This window comes from Hyaena hyaena, unplaced genomic scaffold, assembly GCF_003009895.1.
Source record: "Hyaena hyaena isolate Hyena2069 unplaced genomic scaffold, ASM300989v1 scaffold_27, whole genome shotgun sequence".
NCBI classification, from domain to species: domain Eukaryota; kingdom Metazoa; phylum Chordata; class Mammalia; order Carnivora; family Hyaenidae; genus Hyaena; species Hyaena hyaena.
Window position 1 is genome coordinate 3,845,086 of NW_024080659.1, and position 27,284 is coordinate 3,872,369.

General features: G+C 51.1%; 1 protein-coding gene across 3 annotated transcripts in view; it reads left to right on the forward strand.

Moving 5' to 3' along the window:
- The first annotated feature begins 4,433 nt into the window (after positions 1-4,433).
- Positions 4,434-27,284, forward strand: part of PMP22 (peripheral myelin protein 22) — a 33,558-nt gene continuing 10,707 nt past the window's right edge. The window contains exons 1-3 of one of the 3 annotated variants that reach the window (XM_039227250.1): positions 4,434-4,618; positions 8,951-9,062; positions 10,533-10,632. In XM_039227250.1, the coding sequence (XP_039083181.1) occupies positions 8,985-9,062; positions 10,533-10,632 (178 nt within the window). In that variant the 5' untranslated portion in view covers positions 4,434-4,618; positions 8,951-8,984. Of the gene's footprint in view, positions 4,619-7,169; positions 7,370-8,616; positions 8,701-8,950; positions 9,063-10,532; positions 10,633-27,284 lie in introns of those variants that run through there. The other 2 variants (XM_039227248.1, XM_039227251.1) reach the window with 2 other exon arrangements.

Sequence of the window (27,284 nt, forward strand, 5' to 3'; positions counted from 1 at the left end):
ACACCTCGTTCTTCTTGCAGGAGATTGATGTCCCCCACACCCTGGCTTGGTATGGCCTCATCTACCTGGATTATCAGGGACTTTCCTATCCATCTTCTTCTAAAAGGACAACCTCTGACATGAAGCCCAGGCTGCTGTCCTTGGCCTTGTCCGGCCTGGACCGTGGGACCCAGAAGATCCGTCCATTCCAGCCTATCCCAGCCTTTGCTGGGTGCCAAGATCGATCACCCTCCCCACCTCGGGGGGCTTCTCTCCCTCCTGGAGCAGAAGAAAACATCGCCGAGGAGTAAGAGTCTTAGAAAAGTTTCAGAGTTTTTAATCTCCAGCACAAATTGGTTGTGGACCCTCTCCTGCTTAAATCGCTCCCAGATCCTTTCTCGACTCACTCACGAGGTGTCAGAAAAGCCCACTTTCTCGCCCTCCACTGGCATCAATGGAATCTGGCTTTCCTAAGCACTAAGCATTTGGGGACAAAGAACCCCTTGTACTCTGCATCGTTCCAATGGTCTAACATTATCGCCCTGTGCTTTCTCGCTCCCACAGGTGAAGGCACTAAAGATGCACATTTGTAAATTTTAAAGAGGGAATTTAGGGAATGGCCCTCCGCCAGCTTGCGTGCGTGCATGCATGCATGTGTGTGTGTGTGTGTGTGTGTGTGTGTGTTCGTTCAAGCTGCTTCCACCTGCTTCTGTTGTTCATAGAGAACATCTTCAGGGGCTTGGATTTGCGAGAAGTTCCAAGCATGTCTGTTTACAGAGATCGGCTCAGCGCGGTCAAACGGGCTCCTTCCATTTCTTCTTTTCTCTCTTCTCCTCCTCTTCCCTGTCTTTCTCTTTTTCCTCCTTCCTTCCCTCCTTCCCTTCCTTCCCCTCTGACTTCCTTCCCCCCACAGTGCTTGAGCTTTTAACATAGCTGCTCAAAAGAGTCAGCTGCATCTAGATGAGGCAGTAACCTCACTTTTGAGGACCTTTTCAGACCAGATGTGTCCGGGCCTCGCCAAGAACGCCCACACAGGCTGCTGGCTGCAACGAAACAGGAAAGCCTTCATCTGTGCTGTAAACACTCCCCAGATATTGACCCAGTCAGTGCCCAGTGAGACAGACACTCTGACGGCAGCTTCATCAACAGGAGAAAGGCCCAATTAAGACTCACCTCTGTTTTTCATTTGGCAGGAGCCAGGCAGGGAGTGGGGTTGGGGGGGTGTGGGGGTGGGGTGGGGGGGAGACGTCTACATAATGGAAAAATCACAGGTTTGGAAAGCAGAAGAACTCTGTACCTGCCGGTGACTGGCGGACACACTGCAAATTCCCCAAGCCCCAACTTCACACAGACGATGGCCACAATCGCTCCCTGTTGAATAAGATGCTCCACGCAACGGCAGGTCAGCGGCTCTAAATGCAGCAAAAAGAAGAGCGGGCTGTGTTCCACTTCTAGAGGCGGCTGAGACCCCACTCCCCATGGACGCTACTCATGGTCTTAGGGCATCAAACTGTTAAGTCTGCAAGACCCACCTGGCGCAGGGCTGGATGGGTGGGTGACACAGAGGCCTACTCTCAGGACTAGCGGAAACAGTAGGGGCTTTAGGATATTTTCTTGCCTTTTCAAAAATGATTTTTTAATGTTTATTTATTTTTGAGAGAGAGGAGGGGCAGAGAGAGAGAGAGAGAGAAGCAGGCTCCAGGCTCTGAGCCATCAGCACAGAGCCCGGCGCGGGGCTTGAACTCACAAACAGTGAGATCATGACCTGAGCCGAAGTCAGACTCTCAACAACAGAGTGAGTCACCCGGGCGTCCCCTTTCTTGCTTTTTTTTTTTTTTCCCTTTCTTGCCTTTTTAACGGAAAAAAAGAAAGGTGAGTGTAACGATAGGTATACTGTATCAGGATCTTCAGTGAAAAAAGGAAATTCGATTATATGCCGTGTTCGGAAGCACCATGACAAAGGTACAGGTGTGTTGTGAGTGCCAGACCACAATCAGGATGTAAGATAGCATTAGATACAGAATGTGGGCTCTGCCGCCTGAATGCCTGGTTTGAATCCTGCCTTCGTCATTTTCTCACGGGATGTTGTGAGAAAGCCACTCAGCGTCTTACTGTGTCTCAGTGTCCCCTCCTATGAAAGGAGGGTGACGGGACGCCTATTTCATAATGCTGTTGTAAAGATTAATCATCACTTGAAATGTTCAGAATGGTGCCTGGCACATAGTGAACGCCAAATAAATATGAGCTATTATTCTTATTATTACTTTTATCAGTGACTTACGTATCTGACTTGCTGTCCCCAAGCTGAGGTGGCACAGGGCAGCAGAAAAGCCCATCTGCTGTGAACTGTCTCCTCAGGAAGTTTACCTAACTCTCCTGGACCCTATATATACACATATATTTTTTTTTGAGAGAGAGAGACAGAGCATGAGCAGGAGAGGGGCAGAGAGAGAGGGAGACTCAGAATCTGAAGCAGGCTCCAGGCTCTGAGCTGTCAGCACAGAGCCCGACGCAGGGCTCGAACTCACAAACCACAAGATAATGACCTGAGCTGAAGTCGGATGCTTAATCGACTGAACCACTCAGGTGCCCTTGGACCCTATTTATAAAATGGGCAGGAAAATACTAATACTAATATAGTAATAAATATGACTTGGTGAATATGCTATTCATTAGTATGGCAAAAATGACCCTAGCGGGGCGTAGTCTCCTTGTCTCTGAGGACACACAGCTCAAAACAGACTGGGATTCCTTGGCGCCGAGGGGGCCCCCCAGAAGGAGGAGAGAGGGGCCCAGGAGGAGGCAGAGAGCCTGGCCCAGGTGGGTGGAGACAAGTGGGGGGGGGGGACACAGTAGGGGCCAGCTCTGTTGACTCGATGAGTTCACCAAACAGGTCTTGGCCAAAGCCAGCTGGTTTTCAAGGCTTGTATGCGTGGGAGACGGGGCGTGGGCAGGGGGGGCGGGTGGGGAGGGACTGAATGACACACGGGGCTCAGAGAGCAGGTCCTGGGACATAGGCACTCTTGGAGGATGGAGGGCTGATCAGATTGGCACCATCCAACCAGAAGATTCCCTGCTTCCTGCCTGTGCCCTGCCCCACCCTCCCCACTCTGAATTCTCAGCCCTTGGGGCAGAAATGCTCTCAGATGTCTTCAGGCTTAGTTCTGGCCTGAGGGGCAGCCGCAGCCTTCAAGTAGGGGACATCGAGGAAGGGGGCTTTCCAGGGAAGCTGAAGACTGCTCACTGGGCCCTCCCTCACCCTCTAAGTCAGGGGAGGATCGAGGGAGCTCCTCTCTCTCTTACTTCTCTCTGTCTCTCGTCCACACAATACTGCCCCCCCGCCCCCAATATATACAGACGCCCCGCAGTTACCTAGCAAGGCTCTGAAGTATAACCTGTCTGACCCGACGGCGCTCACTGGGCCTTGCTTCCATTTGGGGCAACGTGACAGAAGGCAATGAGAAGGAAACCAGTGATCACCTGATGCCTCTGAGAGTCTGTCACCCCCACCCCAGCCCCAGCCCAGACCACTGAGTCAGCTGCTCTTGCACACAGGCCGAGGCCAGGCTGTGTGCAAAGCTCTCCGTAATTTTAATGAGCAGCCAGAGCTAATGAGACTGCAGGCCAGACGTGGGTTATACTCTTTCACTGAGCCTGGAAAAATCCTGGCCGGTAGCAGAATGGGGAGTGGGCCTTTGGGACCCCCTTCCAGCTGCAGAGCCCGACATAACCCAAGGTGTTTGTGGCCGAGAGAGACTTCCCCAAACTCAACAGGGCACTCCAGATTGGCATCCCTGTCATAAGAGGTGTGGAAATTGCCAGAATTCCAGGAGGCTCCTTCAATAAAACCAAGTGCCCTTATCTTCGGGCTTCCACCCAGGAGAACGTGCTAGAGACGGAGGACCCTTCCTGAGAGCCCGATGGAGCATACAGTGCAAAGGGCCTGAAGAAGATGGCACCCTCATTGGCCCAACTCTCCGTAATTTTGCAATTGCTCTCCCAGCCAGAAGGTTCCAGTGTCTTCACCAGAGTCTTGTTCACTTGAATAGAATGCTCTCACGAAACTCAACATTATCTGTGCCACGTTGGAGCTCCTTCAAATGATGGTATTGATTAAAAAATGAAACTTGTCTGCAAATAACACTTATCACACCATGCATGGTAGATTTCGTCCTGGGAGGACATTCCCCAGAGGCACTTTGCTGTCATCGGGGCAGGCAGGGCGATGAGAACAGGCTCGCCTTCCCAGGTTTCAGGCATGCTCCCTGTCCCCAGTCCCTGTGCATCCCAGATTCTCCAGGCTCTGCGGGGCCACTGGGGATCACTGTGCTCCCTGGCGAGTTCGCAAAGCTGGGCGCTGTCTCTTTAAGCAGAAGAAGCTGAGAAGCTCTCAGGCCACCATGACATATCCCAGCATTGGCCCAGCCCCTGAATAAACTGGAAAGACGCCTGGTCTGGCTTCAATTACGCGGAGCACCACCGGGGAACATCTCAGGGAGCCTGGCTGGGAGCAGCAGGGCTTAGAATCCGCAGGCTGCTGGTCTCTTCGCTGCCCTGTGGGGAGGGCCCCGCATTGGCATCCCGTGTGTTTGAAGCAAAGAAATCCGCGTGGAGGAAAGGGGTTACACCATTCGGCCCGGTGAGTTTCCTTGGGAAACCGTCCCTCTGCATAGTGCGAGCTTCTGCTTCTCCGAGAACTGCCCGGTCCCCCACCCCCTGCAAACCACAAATGGAAAAGTTTACAGGGGAGAAGGGGCTTTGCGTTGCAGAAGACAGAATCTTTTCAAATCCTTGATTAAGAGCTGGGTGTATGTATTCTCTGGCTGAGGAGGTGAGAAGCACTATCTGAGAGCATCTAGAAACCCCAGCACGTCCAGACTTGAAGGGAGAAAGGGGACCGGATGCTATTGTCCTGATGGGAAACAGTTCTGCACACACAGCTGGCAGGGGACCTTGGGCTGGGAAAGAGTTTAGGGAGAAGCTTCTACCTGTAGTCAAGCCCTGGCCTGGCCCTGGGTGTGGCCAAGCCTGGTGGACACTGCCCTGGGCGGTGTTTCGTCTTCCTGCCTGGACGCCGAGCACGCAGGAGACAGGCGAAGGGGGCAGTAAGGGAGGAGCAAAAAAAAAGATCCAAGTTCACGGTTCCGAGGCTCACAGCGTGGTATCACCTGCTTATGGACTAAAATCTTGGGGAGAAGAAGCAGCCCCCTGTCCCTAACAACGTGTATGCTCTTCTAGATGCCTACATTTCAGTAAAAAGCTTACTTGGGAAAAGAAAAAAAGAAAGGAAGAGAAAGAAAATCCTGAGTCAAATATGCTAATATTTGCAAAGTGCTTAGAACAGTACTGGGAACATAGTGTTCACATCAATGTTGGTGAAATGAATTAAATACAAGTCTGAATGGCATAAAGAGAGGCCAGGAGTCCTGGGGCACACTTGACCTATAAAGTGACCCAGGAGGAGAGAACACACTCGCTAGTGTGGCTGGTTATGCTGTTTGCATAAGCTATTTTAGCCCACTGGGGGGGTCAGCCTTGCCTTGTAAATTTGATGTGAGGGCAAAATGTGTTATAATGGTAATCACGGGGACAGTTTATTGGGTCCTGGTCCCTATTTTGTTCCGGACGCTATGCTAACTGCCTCACACACTTAGTCCCCTCTACGCACCACCATATCCCTTTAAAATAGACATTATCGGTCCTGCTTGTAAATGCAAAAATGGATCCTCATGGAATTTTAGGTACTTGCCCAAATTCACGACCCTGAGTAGTCAGGTTTGTCTGAGCTCGGAGCCAGCGTGCCTAAGCTCTGCCTCAGGCCACCTGTCCCAGACCATGTGTGCACCTGTCACATTAACGGGCATGGGGTACTGATAATATAAGAGTTTTTAAAAGGCCATTGTTTGAATAATATTTCAGATAATGTATTTTTACTTCAAGACAAGAATATGCAAACAGCTACCATAAGCAGCTACTTTTTAAGGTTTATTTCTGTTTATTTTTGAGAGAGAGAGAGGGAGAGGCAGACAGACAGACGGCACGAGCGGGGGAGGGGCAGAGAGAGGGAGAGAGAGAATCCAGTGAAGGCTCTGGGCTGTCAGTGCACAGCCCCAGGAGGGGTGACCTCAAGAGGAGCGGAGAGATCATGACCTCAACCCAAGTCAATAGTGGGATGCTTAACCCACTGAGTCACCCAGGTGCCCCTAAACAGCCAGTTTCAAATAGTAAAATAGGATGGAGTTGTCTGAATCAAAACGACGAGGTTTTATGACAGAACGCCAGCAGTCGTGGTGTGTGTGAATTGCTGCATTAGTAAGTAAAGACGTTTAACATCCACATTAAGGCTCCCCAATTACGCGTCAAGACTCCCCACATTAAGGCTCCCCAATTACGCATGGAGACTCCCTTCCGAGAGCCTTATTTGGGCCCACCTGTGTCACGCGCAGAAGGGCTAGCCTCTCTCCCCCCGTGACGCTGGGCGGACCACTTTCAGGCAACTATGAATCAGCGGATTTCCCTGGCTGATCTTCCCCCACCTCCGATGGCCAACTCCCCACCCGATGGCCGGGGACGCCAGCGGAGGCTGGGAGCCAGGCCAAGGCGAACTTCGCCTGGAGCATACCCCGCGCTAGCCCGAGCCAGACCCCCTTCCCCCGGGCGCGCTGTTCGGCAGTCGGCGGGACTCTCCCTCCTCCTCCTGCTAACTGTCATCCAGGCTGGGCTCGCGAAGTGGGTCCCTTGAGTCCTAGGAAGCCCGCCCAGCCCACGGCCTGGGCGCAGACACTGACAGCGCGGACGGGCGCGGTGCAGGTGTGCCCAGCCCAAGTGCCAGGGCAGGCCCGGCGCGCCCGGACCCCGGAGGAGAGGAATCCAGCCTGGGTCCCCGCGTGGGCGCAGTCCACGTGCGTGCGCCCCAGCCGGGGCGACCTCGGGAGGGCTTTTCCCGTGTGGCCGAGGGGGCGGAGGGGTCAGTTTATTGGCCGACACTTGGTCTCCAGGAACTCGGAGAGCCAGAGGAAGCGGAGGTGAGAAAGCTCAGCCGCCGGCTAGTTGCGAGTCAAAGTCGCAGCGGTTTTGCAGTGACCGACTTTCTCCTGGGGCGGATTTAAGGCCGAGGAGCAGTCTCCCGCGCTCCCTCCCCCCTGCCCTCTCTCCTCCCCGAGCCCCGCCCCCCTGCACACGCTGACCCTGGGACACACCCTACTGCAGCGACGCAGACAGGGCGTTGTTCCCGTTAAAGGGGAACGCCGGGAGCCTCCCTCCGGCCCCTCGCTTCGCGCGCGCAGCCCCGCAGCGCAGCTGTCTTTGGGCACGCCAGCCGCCGAGCCGACCGCGCCGAGCTTGTGCCGGAGGCCGCTTGGAGGACCGGGGACAGCTATCCCTTTGGGCTGTAAGTGCTTTGGTGGGGAAAGTGCAGGAGACGGAGGAGAAGCGTGGGCATCTTCCGTCGATGGTGCCAGAAAGCGCGCGGCAAGCGCGGGCTTTGGGCTGGACAGGCCCGCGAGCTGTCTTTCCGGGCTGGGGCAGGCGGACCACGGTCTGGCTCGTCTGGTTCTTGCGGGGCTTGTAGGGATACGGTGTGGCCTTGCCTGATGGTCCCTAAATCGTAAGGGGCGCGGGTGGTGCTGTCGGCTGTGCGGCAAGGGCTGAGCACTTTGGGTCTCCTTGGAGAGGCGACTACTTGGGGACTCGTTGGCAAAGGAGTCTCTGCGGTGGACAGCGGAGATGGGGCTACTGGCCCCCCATGGCCCCCCGATTTCTAGCCATATACCCGGTCATCCTTCTCCTGTCCCTCCCGGCTCTAGGAGCCACTGGATTTAATGTAAACCTTCTGGGAGATACCAGAAAGCCGTGCTCATTTCTTCCCGTACAATCCAGCGGTTCCTTGGACTGTGTTGCTTAAGGAGAGCAGCGGAGGGGCCTGGACTTGGGTACTTTTAAAACGGAGTTACTGAAACGAGATGTCCTGGCTCAAGGCCCTGTGCTGAGACGGTCCCCGCAAATGCAGCTGGGTTTTCACAGCCACGGAACCCTCTAACGGGTCTCCCCAGTCTCCAGTTCTCCAAGGGCTGTAAAACGAGGGGCTAGGACCACACAGCTGCGCGGGGGGGCGCTGTGCTGCCGGCTCCGGAGGATTGCAATTCTCCTGGGACTCGGCCCTCCCTCCACCCTCCGCCTCTCCTTCCCACCGGACATCTGGCCCCTTCCGTGCAAGGCCCCTGGGCGCGCGTCCCGGCGCGCCGAGGCCGGACGGGGTCGCGCCTCGCCTCTGCGTGCCGGGGGCGCAGCCCGGACCGGGGCGAACGCGCGAGGGGCCAGCCCGGGAGCGCGGGGCCGGCCACTCTTCTGGGCCGTTCTTTCCTGCGCACACTCCCCCGGCCCTGCGCCTCCTCTCCGGAGCGGCCGGTGTGGATGCCAGGCCGAGCAGGGGCCAGGACGGCTCCCCGGCGCTGGCAGCACGCGGTGGAAACTTGGGAGACTTAACGGAATGCGGAGCGCACCGCGTCCCAGCCGCGCGCCCTCCCGTGCAGCGTGCGGCTGGCGCCCCCGGGCCTCCGGCAGAAATCGCGGCGCCCAGCCCCTGGCCCCGAACCTCCACCCCGTAGGGCAAGGGGGCTCTCTCCCCCTTCCCCACGTGGGGCTGTGCTCCGGAGGCAGCCCCGAGTGGGTGGAGGTGTGCTGTGGCCTCCGAAAAACCTCTCCTCCCGGGGCGACTTAGACGTGCGTACCCGTTGTTTTGTTCCCAAAGCAAGAGACGGTGTGTGGCCGCGGGCAGGGATGCGCGGTCGGCTGCTGCCCTCTCTCGGCCGGCCGCCGGGAGGCGCGCGGGCGCCCCGACCCGGGCCGGGCGCGCAGCCAGGGCCCTGCATTCCGCCCGCGCGGGGACCTCCCTCCGCGCCCTCCGCCTCCCTCGCTCGCTCGGGCCAGTCGGTGGGGCCTCACGTCCCGCTCCGGCTCTCTTTCCCGGCAGGCACGAACCCCGCCGAGCAGAACCAGCCGCCAGAATGCTCCTCCTGTTGCTGGGGATCATCGTCCTCCACGTCGCAGTGCTCGTGCTGCTCTTCGTCTCCACGATCGTCAGCGTGAGTGCCCGGCGGGCGGCGCGGAGGGGGCGCGGGCGGGGCACGCGGAGCTCCCCCTCTCCCCCGACCCGAGGCTCGGGCCTCCGGGGCGGCGATTCCAGCCGCGCTCCCTCTAGGTCCGCGGGGCGTCGTTATTCGCAAACAACGCGGAGGTCTCGGACGCGCCCCGGGGCCTTTTGCAGTTTCTGGCAGGCTGCCCCCTTTCAGTTGTTCTGAGAAAACCGGAGCAGATTCGGGGGTAAGAAGGAAGCGATCGCTGGACTAGGGCAGCGGCCTCCTTGGAAGCCCAAGAATTTCAGCGCAGAAACCTCAGGGTTTCCGGACCTTCGTTTAATAAGATTGCAGGACATTTTTTTTCTTCTTGCTGTAGATTCTTTGAGGAAGGAAGTGGAGTATTGGAGTCTTTATGAAGGTTGTTTTTCCCCACATGTCATGCAACAGCCTTTAGGGCTGGAAATCGGAAGGTTAAAATAGGCTCTTCCGGAGAAGAGTTCACAGTCCCGGGTCTGCTTATGATGCAGACAGAGCCCCTTGTAATCCGAAGCTTCCGCTGTACGAACAGGTCATCAGCTCCATCCAACATCAAGCAGATTAGATTTGAAACTACTTCCTTGGCTGTGAAGGTGACACGGACCCAGGCAGTTATGTGACCGTGGCTTGAACTGTAAAAATAACTTTTTTTAACGTTTGTTTATTTTTGAGGCAGAGAGAGACAGAGCGAATCGGGGGTGGGGCAGAGAGAGGGAGACACAGAATCCCAAGCAGGCTCCAGGCTCTGAGCTGTCAGCACAGAGGCCCCTGCTCAGGCCTCGAACTCACAAACCTGTGAGATCGTGACCTGAGCCGAAGTCGGAGGCTTAACCGACTGAGCCACCCAGGCGCCCCAACTGTGGCTTTAACTTATGAATGTAAGGCACATCCCAGGCATGATATTCTTGTCTGTTTCAAAGCTTGAGAAATATTTATGTCCGAGTGAGCGGTTGGGACGTTGGGGATCTGTGGATAGTTTCATCCCTTGTAAGCAGTCTGACAACATCTCAATCCTGTCGGATTGATAGGAACTAGGAGTAAGGAGACATGGTTCAGAGAGGTAGTAGATTGGGGCAACGACCAGGAGATCAGGGGTGAAGAGAGCCGGCTCGAGTGTAGGTGTCCTGGCTCGAGTTCCTGGCTCCTTCTGCTACAGTACATATCTGTGCACATACTAGCTTGTGTGTGTGTGTGTGTGTGTGTGTTACTTTAAATTCACAAAGTGCTTTTCCCTTGTAAAACACTGGCCGGCCGGCCCTTCAACCCCATGTCCGAGCCAGAGTCCCCCACCTGTCCTTTCCGCAGCATGGCCTCTGGCTGGGCCACTCTGGGCAGGGCAGGGGCAGGCCCGCTAGACGGGTGCTCTTGCCTTCCCTGCTCTCTTCTCCCCTTCCCTTCGCTCCTCACCCTGTCTGACCGAAGATGTCTGGTTCTTTCCAGCAATGGATCGTGGGCAACGGGCATTCAACCGACCTCTGGCAGAACTGCAGCACCTCTTCTTCTGGAAACGTCCACCACTGTTACTCGTCGTCAGCAAATGGTGAGACTGGGTCTTTGCTCCATGTTTCTCAGTCCAGAGTTCTTGGAAGACACAGCTCAAAAGTTGTTGCTGGGCGTGGGGGGTGGAATGCGACAGGGGAAGGAGGGCAGAAGCATCACTGGCTAGCCTAAGATGCCGGCCGCCATTGCACATTACCTCTCCCTGGAAAGGTCCACTAGAAAGAGCTCCCCCTTATCACTTAGCATAATGCTTCTTGTCAGCGGAGAAACGTGGACACAGAGAAGCCGTAAATGGGGCCCAATTGTAGGACCTTAGGCAGACCCGATGGGGACCTTGGACCCAACTGGCATCGTTGCTTTGGTGGCTGTCTCTGTCTAGCGAAGTCCTGCCACTTCCTGTTTCCAAGAATGCTCCCAAGGGGTAGCTGGGCCAGCTTTTGGTTCCCCATTGGCAAGACTGCTTTCCGAGGTCATGGGCCTCAGCGGTGGTGCCATTTAGCATCCATACCTTTGAGTGTTTCCATGTTGCAAGATGGCGACTCGAAGTTATTTGCAAAATGCTACTCAGGAGCCCGGGAGCGTCCTTCATCCAGGAGTCGGGATTTGTCCTCTGTCCTCAGCATCATTGCTTGTGAGATATTTGAAACTGGGTTTGCTCGGATTCAGGTGAAGGGGATAATTGGCAGCGAGGGACCCGCTCAACACCTCCCGTACTCAGAGAGAGAGAGAGAGGGGAGTGCCCAGCAGGGGACCCCGCGTCTCCCCACGTGGAGAGGCAGAGGTGAACAGGGTGCATTCTTTTGGGTGGCTGGGTGCTGTTGAGTGGCATCGTGGACCCTGGAAGGGGCCACAGTGCTTGGTGTCGAGGCCGTCGTGGGCTGGGCTTGGCGTGGGCTCCGTGCTCCAATGGGATGCGTCCTCAGCCTGGAAAGGGAGGTCGCTGTAGGGTTTGACAAAGCTTCCCTGACATCCTGGCTTTTAAAAGACCAAGAAGGTACTACTTCCATTGTTGCCGAAGCAACTCATGATCTAGGATTTCCAGATACTAGAAATAGACACACGACAACCGATGACAGACCAGTTGAGATCTAGCGCCAGAGAGCAGGCAGCAAGGGGGCCCGGGGTCTGGCGTTTGTACGGTGCACTGTCTTTGCTGGGCTTGGCACCCCTGTGGGCTCCGCACCCGATAATACCCAAGCAGTCACTGACGCATTGCACCCCCAAATCTCGAACCTCTGTATAAAAAGAAACTTCTAGAATACTTATTTGGTAGTTGATGTGGGGGAGGGTAGGCGAGGAGTAGAAAACTCTGCTTTATATCTTCACTTCCCTGGAGGTGGGGGTGGGAGAAAAAAAGAAAGCCTCCCCAACGCCCCCACCCCAGCCCGGTCCTTATTGAAGCGATCAGCCCCAAATCTTTTCTTGGAGCGCGCGAAGGATATTGAATTAAAAACACCCCAGACGTCGCACAGTTTGCGTGGTGAGTTGACCACCGACTAAATGTGAAATGCTCCGGCGTGCCTGAGGATGCGGTGGTAGGCCTGTTTGCCCCCAAAGCCACGGCATCCGGTGTCTCCCACTTCAGGGTCCAGCTCAAGTTCCCTGCAGACTGGAGGTGGGAGGCGCCCTGCTCGCTACTGCCACCCAGTGGTCACACGTGGTGACTCGGCCCCCAAAGAGGAATTTTTATCCTGAGGCCTCCACAGGGGCCCTTCCCGAGTGGCATTTGGACACGTGGGGCTGGCATGAAACCCTGGACTCTTAGGTCCGGACCGGGGCAGGGAAGCAGCTGTCTGATTGCGCTCCAACCGTATATGGGAAGGAGAGCAGCCTTGACCTCGGGGCCTTTACTGACCCTCCATGCTGCACTTGACCTGGTGGTGAATGGCTGGCTTCCGGGGCCAGCAGCCAGTCTGGTGTTATTTCCAGCACGCACCTTCCCGTCTCTCAGCTGGCTCTTTATGTGCCCCGCTCACTTCTTGGGTTCATTGACGACACCTTCGGGGGTCTGTCGTGTGGGCTCCGAATCCACGTGGTTGCTTTCCGAGGGGACCCGGGAGCCTGCGTGTTCTTTTTCTCAGATGCCTTCTCAGACACGCTCTTAAATAAGCTGGATTTGTTTGGATTTGGGCGTCTTCAAGGCGTTTTCAAACCTTTTTTGAAAAATGTTTTATTTATTTATTTATTTATTTTGAGAGAGGGAAGAAAGAGACAGCGTGAGCAGGGGGAGGGTCAGAGAGAGAGGGAGACACAGAATCTGAAGCAGACTCCAGGCTCCGAGCTAGCTGTCAGCACAGAGCCCGACGCGGGGCTCGAACCCACGAACCGTGAGATCATGACCTGAGCTGAAGGCGGACGCTCAACCGACTGAGCCCCCCAGACGCCCCCAAAGTTAGACGTTTCTATGGAAGTTTCCCCAGTAGTTGTCATCTCCGCTGATGGCTCCCTGGTGGGTCAGCCTGTGTTACAACTTCAGCTCTGACAGGGGGCTGGGGGTTCCTCTGGGCCTCCTTTGCCTTGCTGATCGAGTTTAACAATGTCCATGGCAAACTACCGATGCGAAAGTATGCAGTTACAAACACTGTGATGTGAGCCTGTTTCCTGGGTCCGCGCGTTTGTTCTCAGGCTGTTCCAAACGTCCTCTGGCCTGAGGTCATCAAAAGTAATTTGTCATTGACAGCGACACATCGCTAAGTATGTTATGTGAAAACACATCTGTTGACCCGACTTGCTGTCTTTTTCTGAAGGGACTTGTGTGTGTATGTGCGGGGCCGGGGGCGTGACATCTCTCCGGGGGGTCACCGTACCCTTTGTTTTTTCTGTGTGAACAGTGCCCTCTGCCACGTGAACCTCAAGGAGGTCAAACAGCGGCGTCATACAGCCCAAGGGACACGGATGGGATCGTTCAGCACGCTACCTCTTGATATTAGAAGTGGTTTCAGATCTCTTACCTGCCTTCTCATTTTCTAAATTTGTTTACGTCCCTTCCAGCTCCGTCTTTAACTTGGCTGCAGGTTGGCGGGGGGGTGGGAAGAACCTTAGTGGGGCTTATTCATCATGACCTCGTGTTGACCGCGTCTTGGGCCTGGGGAAGACGAGGGACTTGGAAACGGTGGACCTTGCCCTTGAGGGGCCTGAGCCTCTCCGAGGAGCCAGAGGGATGAGTCACTGGGAAGGCAGCGTTCGCCAGATGCCCAAGGAGCGGGGGCGGGCAGACAGAGCCAGAGTTCAAGGGAGGAAGTGTCGTGTAGGAGGCAGAATCCGACCCATCCTTCAGAGGTTGGGCAGGATTTAAATAAATACAGCAAGGAGGAGGAGATCCCTATCGAGGCAGTGACGTGACCGACAGCAAGGGGACAGCAGTGCAGGGGACGTGTTGGGCCCGTCGGCTACTATTCCGATTGGGATTAAGATGGACTGCATGGAACGGCATGTCTTCAAGGGGCCATGGTTTATATAAGATAGTTTCTCTCTCACTCTGGGAGTCTGGAAGTCGGGGGCCTGAGAAGAGAGAGATCTGGCGCTTTCATAGGTTGTCAGAGACCCAGGCGCTTTCTGTCTCTTTTCTTTGCCATCTCTTGAATGTGGTCCTCGTCCTCACGGACGCAAGGGCTGCTGGTGCTCCAGCCATCTCATCCAGGCTTCAAGCAATAGGGTAGAGAAAGGAGGAGAAGAACGTGTGCCCTTCCCTTTTCGTGGAAGCTCTCCAGAGAGGCCACACACTTCTGTGTGCGTTCTTCTACAGGAACTTGGCCACACAACCACACCTAGTTAGCAGGGAGGCTGAGGATGTAGTCCCTTGGCCTCGTGGGAAGCATGACTTGTCAGTTCCTAGAAATTGAACAGCAAGCCCCTCCCAGTAAGCCTGGCTGGAAGCACTTCTCTCCGGGGCTTTGACCACTCCCCTCTGGACCCAGTCATGCTCTTCACCATAGCTCCGCTGGGTCCTAGGCAGCTTCTGAGCAGAGCCCCGTTATTTTAGGGGCTTATTATTATTACTAACATTATTCAAATATTCCATCCCTCCTGTACCCTGGGCTCCATCAGCCGTTCTCACAGAGACCCATATTGGAAAGTGTGCGACCTTTAGACTTTCTTCTCGTTCTCTCCACCTCTCGTTGTCTCATGGTTTCATCAGGTCTCTTGGATCTGTCTTTTCTTCCAGCCTAGACTCCTCTTCTGACCTTGCAGACCTGCATATCCAACGACCTACTAGACAGTTCCACTGGGGTGTCTCAGAGCCAACCCCAAACCCGTCGGTCTCCATTCTCCTCCACCAAACCCACCTCTTTGACGATGTCTGATATTTTCCTGAATGTCGCTAACGTCTGCAGCCCGCCTGGATGTGTTTCCTTCTCATTCGTCAGGCTGACCCCTCCCAGGCCACTATTTCCTCGTGGGTCGCCATGCCTGCAGGACTTATCAGAGCCACTGAGGCCACCCCCTAGCCCCTCACCTTGCTTATTTCTTTGGAACTCAGTTATCATGTCCAAACCAGGGTGATATTTCTTAAAAATACAAAGCCAGCCCTATCCCTCTCCATCTCAAGCCTTTCAGAGGGTCTTAACCTTCAGAGGGAAATCTTTACTAAATCCCATAGGAATCTACCTGAATGACCCATTCCCTTGAAACCTCATGTCTTGGAATTGTAGCCTTCTCTTAGTTCCTTGAGTACGAACTTCCCACCTCAGGCCCAAAAGCATGAATAAACTGGGGGCCAGGGATAAGAACTACAAAGAGAACAAAACAGGGTAACGTGTAATGAGGGAAGGGAGGTGTTGTGTGGGCGTGATCCCTTGGGGATGACCACGAATTAGCCCCACGAACATCTGGGACAGACTCCAGGCTGAGGGAACCATCTTGTGCAGGAAGGGGGCCTGGCAGCATCGAGGGACAGAGGGCGGGCCGGACAATGGAAAGTCCTTCTAGATCCTGACAAACAGTTTGGCGCATATAAATGCATTTCTACTTTTTATAATCTCATTTAGACCTGCTGTGTTTTCTAGGCATCTCTCAGCCTTCCTTTTTTTTTTTTATTAAAAAATTTTTAAAATGTTTTATTTATTTTTGAGAGCAATAGATGGGCAGAGAGAGAGGGGGAGACACAGAATTCGAAACAGGCTCCAGGCTCCGAGCTGTCAGCACAGAGCCTTACGCGGGGTTCGAACTTGTGAACCGCGAGGTCATAACCTGAGCTGAAGTCGGAGGCTCCACTGACTGAGCCCCCCAGATGCCCTGAGACCTTTTCTTTTCACACAGAATCTCTTAGGAGTCTACCTATTTCACATTTGATTTTCCAAATAGCCACAAATGTTATTTCCTGTGAGGAAAGCCGTATCCTATAAGTGAGAGGTTCTCCCTGCCTGGAGGAAGAAAGTGGCACCTCGGGCGTGGCAGGCGGGGTCCGTGGGGCAGGGCAGTGTCCGCACGAGCACACACCCACCCAGGGACAGACGAGGCCATTTCCTGGAGACTTGGTTTTCAAACTAAGAAGATCTGAGCAGCTCTAGCTGGAATCTGGGGAGCGAGGTGGGCTGGGGGTGGATACGCCAAACCTCCTCCCCAAATCCTGAAGATACCTGTCTCCATGATGCCCTGGGACCATGACTGAGTTGAAAATCTGACCCTGAAGGCTCAGCAATCCATATGTCTTGTGTTAACTGAACTCATGCTTTTTCTTTTGAATTCTCCTTGTTCTTCATGTTTGAGGTCCGAATACACACAGATATTTTCCAACTCTTTTTCTTTTGTTTTTGATCGGTGTGGACCCCGTAGAGGGTACAACGGGTCAGCGTCCCTAATCGGGCTTGGGAAATCTTGGACTGGAAAGGCACAGCCCTGGCTTGCCTGACCCTCCTTGGCCTGATCTTCACCAGTTTCAGGGAGTTGATCTTTCATAAAACCCGTCTCTCGTGCCCTGCCCCCACTTCAAAAGTCCTTGTTTGTCTCAGAGGAGAGCTGACAGACTTTTTCATACTAAGGTGTGTCAGGCACACAAAATGTATACGTTCTTGAAGTCTTGAAATATTTTCTTTTTTTTTTTAAGTCTATTTTGAGAGAGACAGAGACAGCGTGAGTAGGGGAGGGGCAGAGAGAGAGGGAGAGAGAATCCCAAGCAGGCTCCGCGCTGTCGGTGTAGAGATCCAAGTGGGGCTCGATCTCCCGAACCGTGAGATCATGACCCGAGCCGAAACCAAGAGTCAGACGCTCACCCGACTGAGCCACCCAGACACCCCTTGTATTTTCATTTTTTTTTTTAAATATTTTTATTTATTTCTAGGAGAGAGAGAGAGAGACAGCGTGAGCAGGGGAGGGTCAGAGAGAGAGGGAGACACAGACTCTGAAACAGGCTCCAGGCTCTGAGCTGGCAGTCAGCACAGAGCCCGACGCGGGGCTCGAACCCAAGAACCGCGAGATCATGACCTAAGCGAAAGTCGGACGCCCAACCGACTAAGCCACCCAGGCGCCCCTGTATTTTCATTTTTAAGGGGGGGGGGCCATGCTCAACGTGAAAGCTTGAGGGGAAAAAATCAGACCCTCCTGCAGTCTGTCCCCAGAACCTCCATGGTCACCTCCGGTGCGTAAGGAAGTACAGCCACACACATGCACTCCTGTTTGCCAGTGACACCGGGCTGGTCTGCTGTGCCGGAGTGTGGGCGGGGGCCAGGATCGCAAGCCAAGGAAGTGAGCACTCGATGCTCTTCCTTTCCCTTCCAAGCAGCAACGGCAACAATAGATTCAAGGCAGTCAGGTCGTGAGCAGCATTAGACTGATGCTTCAGACTGGAAATTAGAAAAATATAAATCTTGCCAGTCCCCGAGGCCCCCCAGCCTGAGCCTCTCCGGTCACGTGTTCTCTGGGTCTTCGACGATTCCGCATGGATCTTTTTCTATCCATGTGGTGGTGTCGGCATTTTGTCAAGGGCATCGGACCATTTCCTGGTCTGCGGCTTAGCTCTTGGTTAGATTTTAGAGAACCCAGGAGGCCCCCGGCATGTATGGGGTCATGTTTTGCAATTTAAAATCTTTGAGGGCTCCGTGGGCCAACCCACAATGGCAGCCCAAGTCATGGCTCTTGATTTCACAGGCCCGTGTGGGCTGCCAAGTTCCTGGCGGGGGGGTGGGGGGTGGGTGGGGGTAGATGGAGCCTGAGATGTGGTGTCACAATGCTGAGGCTTCAGCCCTCAGAGTTTCCCATCAGATGCCAACTTCTAGGAGTTCATTCCGGATGCTTGTTCAAACCTGTGTCTGAGCCGCGTGGCCTTTGAAGCTCACAGTCTTTGCTCTTGAAAAAAAAAAATTTAATTGCATTCCCAGGATTTCAGCAGAGTCGAGAAGGCGGCTCTTGTATTTCGGGAGCAGGGACTGGCCATGATGTGGCCTGAGGTTGTGGGTGTGGGTTTTCGGTGCCCCAGAGAAGGTCTGGCAGGAAGGCTTCTGAGTGTGTTGGCGTGGACTCACACGTAGACTCCCAATGTTGGGAAGGACCTGGGAGGTCAAGTCCATACCTCTTCCGCTGCACCTCACTTCAGTCCTGTCTCCAATATGCCTGCCAGTGAAGGGGAACTCACTACCTTTCAAGAGAACCTCTTTCATTTTCAAAGAGCTAAGAGCATAGTCCCTTCATTTATTTTTTGGATCTATTGAGCACACCCTAGGTACCAGGCACTGGTCCACAAACCAGCCACACAGGCCTGAACCAGAAAGACCAAGTCTCTGCTTTAGTGGGGCTCCCAGTTACTTGGGGGAGACGCAGAATGTACGGTAAGTACATGAGTGTGAGGAGCGGAAGGGACTCGGTAGGAGACAGAAGGGTGGCCTCGAAAGTCGCCCTTTTGACAGAAAAGTGGGGGAAGTCGGTTACGGAAAGACCTCTTTCTTCGCCTCTCGTGGATGGAGACTTAAAGACGGGAGGGACCTGCCATGTGAAGGATCACAGGGAGAATATTCCAGGAGGTCATGGAAAGGGGGAAGACCCTGAGGCAGGAAGGAGGCTGGCGTGACTGAGAGTGCTGGCTGGAGGAAGGGGAGTGAGGGGGGCCCGGAGAGGGCCTGGGAGGCCATGTTGCTAGGGCCGCGGAAGCCTCTCACACTGAGAAGGACAACTGAGACATCATTGAAGGATCTTAAACAGGCAACTGGCGTGACTCGATCTGTGTTTTGAGAGCCCCTGCCGGCTGTTATGTTGAGGGTGTGCAATGGCAGCAAGGGACAGAGATTTCGAAGTCTAGCTCATGACAGAGGACTGGGCTGGAAAATTCGGCAAAGGCCGCCTCTAGAGGGCAGGTACGGGGCTCCTCTTCCACGCCCCCCCAGAGCTGGGGTGGTGGGTGGGCTTGCCAGGTGGGTGAGCAGAGACTAGGGGAAGCTCACACCATGCTCCCCCCACTCCCTCCAGCGTCTGTGAATTCTAAACCTACAGAAGGGCCTTAGGATCATTTCATTCATGAGCTTTCAAATGTATGACGGAACCTCTCAGCAGCCCTCCCTGTGTGTCGATGTTGAAAACCCAGTAGACCGGGCATCTTGCCTTTTTTTGCACTGGGCCTGCCTCTAAGCAGCTGGGAATCTGGGTCAGGTGACCTAGTTGCCAAATAGAGCGAGCACGGAGGTACGGGCATGGCCCGGTGTTGGAAGCCACCGCATCACTTTCCTTTGCACATTCAGGGTATAATTGTGACACGGTGGGGGAGTGTCCTGAGTGGAGACGACCTTCGAGCTGGGCCGTGGAAACTGGGTGGAATTTCAGCAGGCATGCAGGGGAGAGAAGGGCATTGTGCTAGGTGACGGTGGGGCGTTACTGTGACTGGTGGGGTAAGGGATCCATTCTAGCTCGTGACTGCCACAATGCTTGGCCTTTTCAAAAATACTTTAGGAATTAAGAGCAGAGGGGCCTCCTGGTTATTATTTTACAGACAATGCCTTTCAAACCCAAATATCCCGCAAATAAACCAGGCACCCCCCTCATCCCTTATACGCTCTCGGATAATCGGAATGTACTGCTCACCAACAATGCCTTTCTGTCATCGGCTGCCATTTTCTCCAGCCAAACCCAACATTTCCAAGTGGTTCGCTCTATAAAAAACAAAAAACAAAACACAAACAAAAAACCCTCCCAAATTTCTGCAAAGTCCATTGGAAAAATTGGACCTAACACCTAACCTTAAGAAGTCTTCTTGTTTTATTGCGAGAATTCTCTTAGCCTTCAATGTTTCATTGTAAGTTGTAATTAACACGCAAGGGCAGAGATTAACGTACTTGACCATAGAACTCATCCCCTCTGCTTCTGTTTTTGTAGTCAACTGCTGCAGTAAGGGTCCCACAACAATTCTTCTTTTTAAAAACTATTTATTTATTTATTTTGAGAGAAAGAGAGCAGGGAGAGGCAGAGAGAGAGGGCACAATAATTCTCTGAGAAACTCAAGCCTAGCCTAACCAGATCCTCTGGCTTCTAGAGTTTTCCAACTGGAATGTTTTTCCAAAGGAGACCTAAACCAGTTTAATATTTGCGGGTACCTCCGTGTCGTATTATATTTACTTTCCAAGCCTGAGGACTCATTAGCAGAATGAGACTATGGGTGTCAAACCACTGATGTAAGTTAGACTTTGAAAGACTGATTCTTGTGTCCACCAGTGAGCCAGTTAACGGGGAGAATGAGGTGAGCAGGAACACCTTGACCCGATATTTCTTGCCACCTGCTGAGAACGGGAATGGTCGCTCATTGCGAGCCGCAGGGTTTGCTCTATGTAAGAAGCCCACACGAAGCTCTCCCCCTCCGGCTTGCATTCAGCCTGATGCCCCAACCTCATTTCAAAGCTGTCAGATGGTCTGGATGGGGAAGGAGCTGAACCCTGCCCCCCACCCCGGGGGGGGGGGCGAAGACCCACGCGGGGCCGTGCACGCGCTCCAGCGGGTGGGTGAAGTGTAAGTGCAAAGGCCACATTGTTCAGGATGGAGGCCCTTCGGCAAGTCAGCTATTCCCAGAATGACATGTATACTGAGAAGGAAGGAAAAAATGGCCATGTGTGTGGTGGTTGTGGGCGGGGGGTTTCGAGGGTGGTTAGCCCCGCCTTGTGGGTCATGTGCTGCTGCAAACAGCCCAGCGTTAAGCACATGTGTGGTCCAATCTCTTGCATTTGGGATCTAGCCCTTCTGATGATGGCTTCTTTCTGGCAGGTGTTTTCTTTTCATGCCCCCCTGAGGTATGCTCTGACTCTCCCGCAATTGTCCGTCCTCTCCCTTCCAAGAAAACCTGTTGTCTCACTGGAGTCAGAAAGCTTTTCTATGCTTTTGTCAGAGAGGGACCCCCAGTGGGGCAGGGGATGAGAGGGGCGGGTGGCTGTGTGCCTGGAACGAAAGGTCCAGAAGGGCCCAGATCATCTGGTGCATTTAAAAGGGCTTCATCCTCTCTGAGCCCATAACTCACTGGACTCCAGGCCCGGGCTAAGAATACAGCTGCGGGGGCCGATGTATTTCCTTCATTGCTTAGCTGCTACGGCAGCAGGAATCTGACCTTGAAGCGAGCTTTGATCGTGGAGTAACTCAAGACTTGCCCTTATCTGCCAGGGAAGTTGGGTCAGCCTGTAGCCACGGCCCACACCCGAAACCTGTCCAAAGCTCTGGGATCTGGCACTCTTCATTAGAACAAAGTCGGCAGAGAGTTTCAGGGTTTTTAATCCCTGTGCTCCACACCAAACACTGTCGCTGGAGTTCCACAAATATTTACTGGGCACCCGCTTGGGGCCAGCCACCGAGCGAGGCCTGGAGGGTGACCCTGGGTGCTCTGTATGGGCTCAGCGAATGATTGCACCCTTGCGGTCCAAGAGAAAGTGGGTCCCTGCACTGGTGCTTGGATGGGAGTTCAGATTTGCCACTCGGAATGTTGGCCACATGATAGGTTTGCTCCGTATAAATCAGGCTTTATACCTGATATCAGTCCATAATTGATACTCTGCCTGAGAGCAGATGTCTCTCTGCCCTGACAATGATTTCCAGTTCATCTGATTGGCTTTGCGATGGCAGAGGTTGGCCAACTCTGTAGCCTGCAGACCAGATCTGGCCCCCCACCTGACTTTGTACGTAATGTTTTATTGGATGAAATGTCCCTATTGACTAAGACCGATTTGGTGCTAAGGTGACAGAGCCAAATAGTTGCCATGGAGACTGGACCTATGAGCTTCAAAGCCCACAGTATTTACAATGTGACTCTTTACAAATAATCTGCAGAACTCTAAGCTGAAGGTGAGATATGGATTGAAGTCAGTGTTGTTTCCAAATACTTTTGGAGTTCTGGTTGGAACTCTAATAATATGGCTGGTGTGACATTATGGTTCCCACTTATCATTACTGGAGTGGCCCAGATGGAGGTACCCCAGAACCCTGCAACAGTCTGTAAATGCTTATTTATCCTGGTCTTCAACATCAGCTGTTTTTTTTTTTTTTTTAAGTTTATACATTTATTTTGAGAGAGAGAAAGAAAGAGAGCATGAGTAGGGTAGGGGCAGAGAGAGAGGGAGAGAGAATTCTAAGCAAGCACAGAGCCCAACGTGGGGCTCGAACTCATAAACTATGAGATCGTGACTTAAGCAGAGATCAGGAGTCGGATGCTTAACCGACTGAACCACCCAGGTGCTGCAACATCAGCTTTTTAGATGGGGTTATTTGAATCCTCCTTGGAGGATTAGCTTGTTTGGTCCTCCAGTTCCTCTACGAGATACACATCATGTTAGAGAAGAGAAATTCCGAGCCAGAAACGCAGTAAGTGGTAAGTGAAGCCGGCGGTCGGCAGAAGTAGATGTACCAGGATATCTACTCTCCTTTACTGTCTGCTGTTGGTCTGGGCCGGTCCAGATGAAGGATTCTGGCTCTGGAGCAATGTCTTGTGAACTTGACAGTCCCCTCAGGCCATCGTCAGCTTCCTTTGGAACCATACTCACTGGACTTTCGAATCTTCGGCCAGCCTGTTTGGGGCCAGAGTGGAGGCTGTTCCCTCCTCCTCAGCACTGTCTTTTCCCTTCTGTCAACATGTAGCTTCTGATTTGATGGCCTGTGGTGAGATGAAAAGTCCCTTTACTCTTTGCAAGTGGAAGACCAGTCCCATCCAGATTCCAGCAATTCTGAGTTTCGGGATCCTCACTTACTATGGCCTGCTATGTCTTCCTTACTTTGTGACCTTTTAAATCCGTTTTAATTTATTCAAAGATTACATGAGAGTATTCTCCATATTAAAAATAAGCCAAATGATATAAAACTTTTTAATGTTTATTAATTTTTGAGAGAGAGAGAGACAGAGCATGAGAGGGGGAAGAGCAGAGAGAGGGAGGGACAGAAGATATGAAGCCGGCTCCATGCTACCGAACGGAGCCCGACACGGGGCTCGAACTCACGAACCATGAGCTCATGACCTGAGCCGAAGTTGGACGTTTGACCAACTAAACCACCCAGGCACCCTCGAAAATGGTTTAGACCTTGACAGAAGACCGAACTCTTCTCTATAACAGCTCTAGTTCCTGGGGATAACCATTAATGTCAATCTAGCAAATCTTTGGCTCTTTTCCCAATGAACATACACATGTTCACGCATGTGGGTGCATATTTACACATATGTAGTGTTTTGGTGTGTATTTACATAATGACATCATGTTGTGTATGCACCTGAGTCTTTTCATTGTCTTGAAGGCCTTTCTGTGGTTGTTCATGTTCTAACTCATGATTTTTTTAACTGTTGTAAAACATTCCATTGCAGGGATTTACCCTAATTTATTTCCACTCATAGGAATGGTGCTCCAATGATCATCCTTATTCATTTCTCCTTAAGCATATGCTTAAATGTTTATCCGGGATGTAGTGATTAAACTGTGGAGTCGTGGTGTCGGCATTTAAAATTTTTTTTTATTATTTTTTAAATGTTTATTTATTTTGAGAGCGAAAGAGCACACATTGGGGAGGAGCATACAGAGAGGGAGAGAGAGTGCAGGCTCCGTCCGCACTATCAGCATAGAGCCCGATGCAGGCCTCAATGCCACAAACAGCATGATCATGACCTGAGCCAAAATCAAGAGTCGGACGCTCAACCGACTGAGCCACCTAGGCACTCTGGCATTTAAAAATGTAAATGTATTCTGCCAAATTGCTGGTCACAGACCAATTATTATATTATCATCCCTCTGAACAGTATGCAGACGTATCTATCATACATCTACTCTTTTGACATTATCAATTGTTTTGATTTCAGCCAGTGTGATAGGTAAACATTGGTATCACATCCCTTGTGGATTTCAGTTGTGTTTTCCCGGTTACCAGTGAGGTTGAACACCATTAAATATGTTTATTGGATATTTGTATTTCTCTTTTGTGAATCATATGTCTTTATGCCTTTATAATTCTACACGGAGCCTCTTAATGCATCTGGAATTGAATTTTGTGAATGATGTGAGCTAGAGACCTGCTCTGATGCTTTGACAAATGGAGAGCCAACACCACTTGATATCTGTTGTATTCTTTCCCTACTGAATTGTATATTGTGTTTATTATATACTAAATTCACAGGTATACTCACAAAGTCTTAATTCTGTCCTGTTGTTTTATTTTTCCTTCATGGCTAATAACCACATAGTTTGAGCTGCTAAAACTTTGTAATATAAATATAAATATAATATGAGCTTATAGCATAAGCTATATAATGTAATGTAATATAATATAATATTATAAATAATAAATAACATATAATTATGTTATTTATAATTATGATTGTATTATATATGCATATACATATATAATATATGTATATATTACATATACATAGAATACATGTACATATATTACATATACATAGAATATATGTTTGATATCTGGTAGGTGATGTTCTTCTTTATTGTTTTTGTTTGTTTTTTCTTGTTGTTATTGTGTTTGGTTCAACATTTTTTGGCTATTGTTGCTTATTATCTTTTAGATAAGTTGTTAAAGCATGTGTCAAGTTCCAACTGGAATATTATTTAGGATAATACTGAATTTGTAGACTGCTTTGGGGAAAAACCACATCTTTATGACTTTGAGTGTTTCTTTCCAGGGACATAATACGTATCTGTGCGGTTAGCACTTCTTCTGTGTGATTTAGGAAAATTTGTCTGCCTTATTGATTCCTCCCCCACACCCTACAAAGAACATGATTTTTTAATCAGTTTTATTTTTGTCCTTTTTAAATTATATTAATCTCCGCCCTTCTTAGCAAGGAGTCAGTTGATCCTGGATTCATTATTGCTTTTATAATTTCTTGAGTTGAAAGTTTACCTCATTCTTTGTCAATACTTTTTACTTTTTAGTAATTGTTCTAACGGTGTACATCACCTGCTGAGTATTGCTTGGGCTATCCGCCTACAGATTTGGCACATAGTATAGTCCCAATCCTTGTTGAAGAAAGTTTTGGTTTTCATCTCGATTTCTCTGTCCAAATACCATTTTTAAATTTCCAATGTTATCTTGGCCAGTTTGTTTTTAATTTCTACTTTATGTTTGCCTCAAGTTGTGCCGGTATGGCTTCTGCTTCCTTTGAGATTTATTGAGATTTTTCTTATAGCCTGATATGGAGTCTGTAAGAGTGTTCCTTGTGTGTTTGAAAATTTCACGATCTTTGTTATATGGATGCACATTTTCTATACATCTACTAAATTGAACTCATTAACCCTGTTATGAATAATCTCTCTGCTACTGTTTTTTGTTTTTTGTTTTTTGTTTTTTTGGCTACTTGATTGATCTATTCTGAGAGAAGTGTGCTAAAGTCTTTCACCGTGATTATGACTTTGTCAATTTCTTCTCATATTTCCAGTGATCTTTTGCTTGATTTTTTCCAGGCTGTGTTATTATATGCATAAAGGCTTATGACTGTCATTTCTTCAGGACAAACTGGATCTTTCCTTGCTATGAAGTATCTCTCTTTGGCCACTTTCATCTTTTTTCAATTTATTTATTAAGGTTTATTTATTTATTTGAGAGAGAGAAAGAACGCGCGTATTTGAGAGACAGAAAGAACGTGCACGAGCAGGGGAGGGGCAGAGAGAGCAGGGAAGAAAGAGATAATGCCAAGCAGGTTCTGCACTGTCAGTATGTGGAGCCTGATGTAGGGCTTGAACTCATGAACCATGAGATCATGACCTGAGCCAAAATTAAGAGTCAGAGGCTTCAACTGAGCCACCCAGATGCCCCTCTTCTCTTTCAATTTAAATTCTGATTTTTCTGCTGCTATTATTACTATAATTGCTTTTTTCTTGTTAATATTTGCCTGGGGTCTCTTTTTAAAATCTTTTGATTTTCCACTATTGTTTGTGTTAGGTGTATCTCTTGTTTCAGACTATAGATAGGAATTAATGTAATTCAAGGTGAAATTATATGTCTTCCAATGAGAGACTTGAATCCATTCACATATATTGTGATTGGCGATTTGACTGGACTATCTTCATGTATGTGTTTTATTTATTGTACTTAGGGTTGAAAACCTTCTTCTTCAACTTTGTATCCCCCAGAACCAGCCTGAGAACCAGGCTCACAAGAGCAGATGTTCAACAAATGCTCATCGAGTAAAACCTTCCTTGACCCTTGAGTTCTGATCTGATTTGACCACATATGGCAAAAGCCCTCCATTGCAATGGGGTTGGAGCTAACATCCCAATTATTGGTAAAAGAAGTTTTCAAGACGTTTTTCTTTCTAGTGAAAGAAGCCTTTAGTGACATTTTTAACTCTAAGGAATTTTTCCTATTTGTGTAGATTTAACGTCAAAGATTTGGGGTCTTCTCGAAATGCGAGGCCTGTTGTTAGGGGTAGTGAAGGTAAAAATTTCAGAATTGGAGAAAGAAATACAGGGTACCGTCTGCAGCAGCCAGGCTCCCTGGGCAGGTGCACACTGAAGAACGTTTCCCAGCAAAACTGAATCACTGCTTTTTAGTTCTGGGTCTATGCATAGCATAGCAATAGTTTTGGGCCTCGCATATTTTATTTCCAGACTCATCTACCAGAGTGCCGGATAATTGGTTTACTTTTGAAAAGACAGTATTATGGCAACATTAACTTTATGGTAGGTTCACCTAGAGGGACTAACTATGCTGGATAAAGACAAACAGATTAAATTAAGAGGTATTAAGAAATGAAATCAGGATAGCTCCCAATCAGGGACATCTTTTTCTTACCTTAATTGACAAAGAGATTGAAAACACAAAAAGAGCATATGTTCTGTCATAGTGAAAAGAATGCTAGACTGGAATCAAGGGCCTCGCAGGTTGGATCGTGCCCAACTGGGCTCCCCAGAACATCTCCGGAAATCTCTTTCAGTACAAAGGAGCAGGATTAGCTGATGTCCGACATTTCTTCCAACCGTGTCTGGGAAAATCTTACGTGGAAACTCCGGTGACAGTTAACCTAACCCACACCCTTAAGGTTCTGCCATGGTCTCTTTGTAACTCAAACCAGGTTCATCTTATTTGGTGGTTAGCTCTAAATCATGCAGATTTCACAGCTCTGAGTGCTGTGTTAGGCATCGATGTGTGTTTTTCTAAGCCTTTACAAAGTAGCTGGTTACTGAGTGGAGAAGATAAGGCCCCACGACTTCTCCAGTTGCTTTGCCTTGTGTAGAGGGGCATCTCCCACCCCCCCCACCCCCCGCCCTGTGATTCTTTGGAACTTGGAAGAAAGGACAGCTGGGC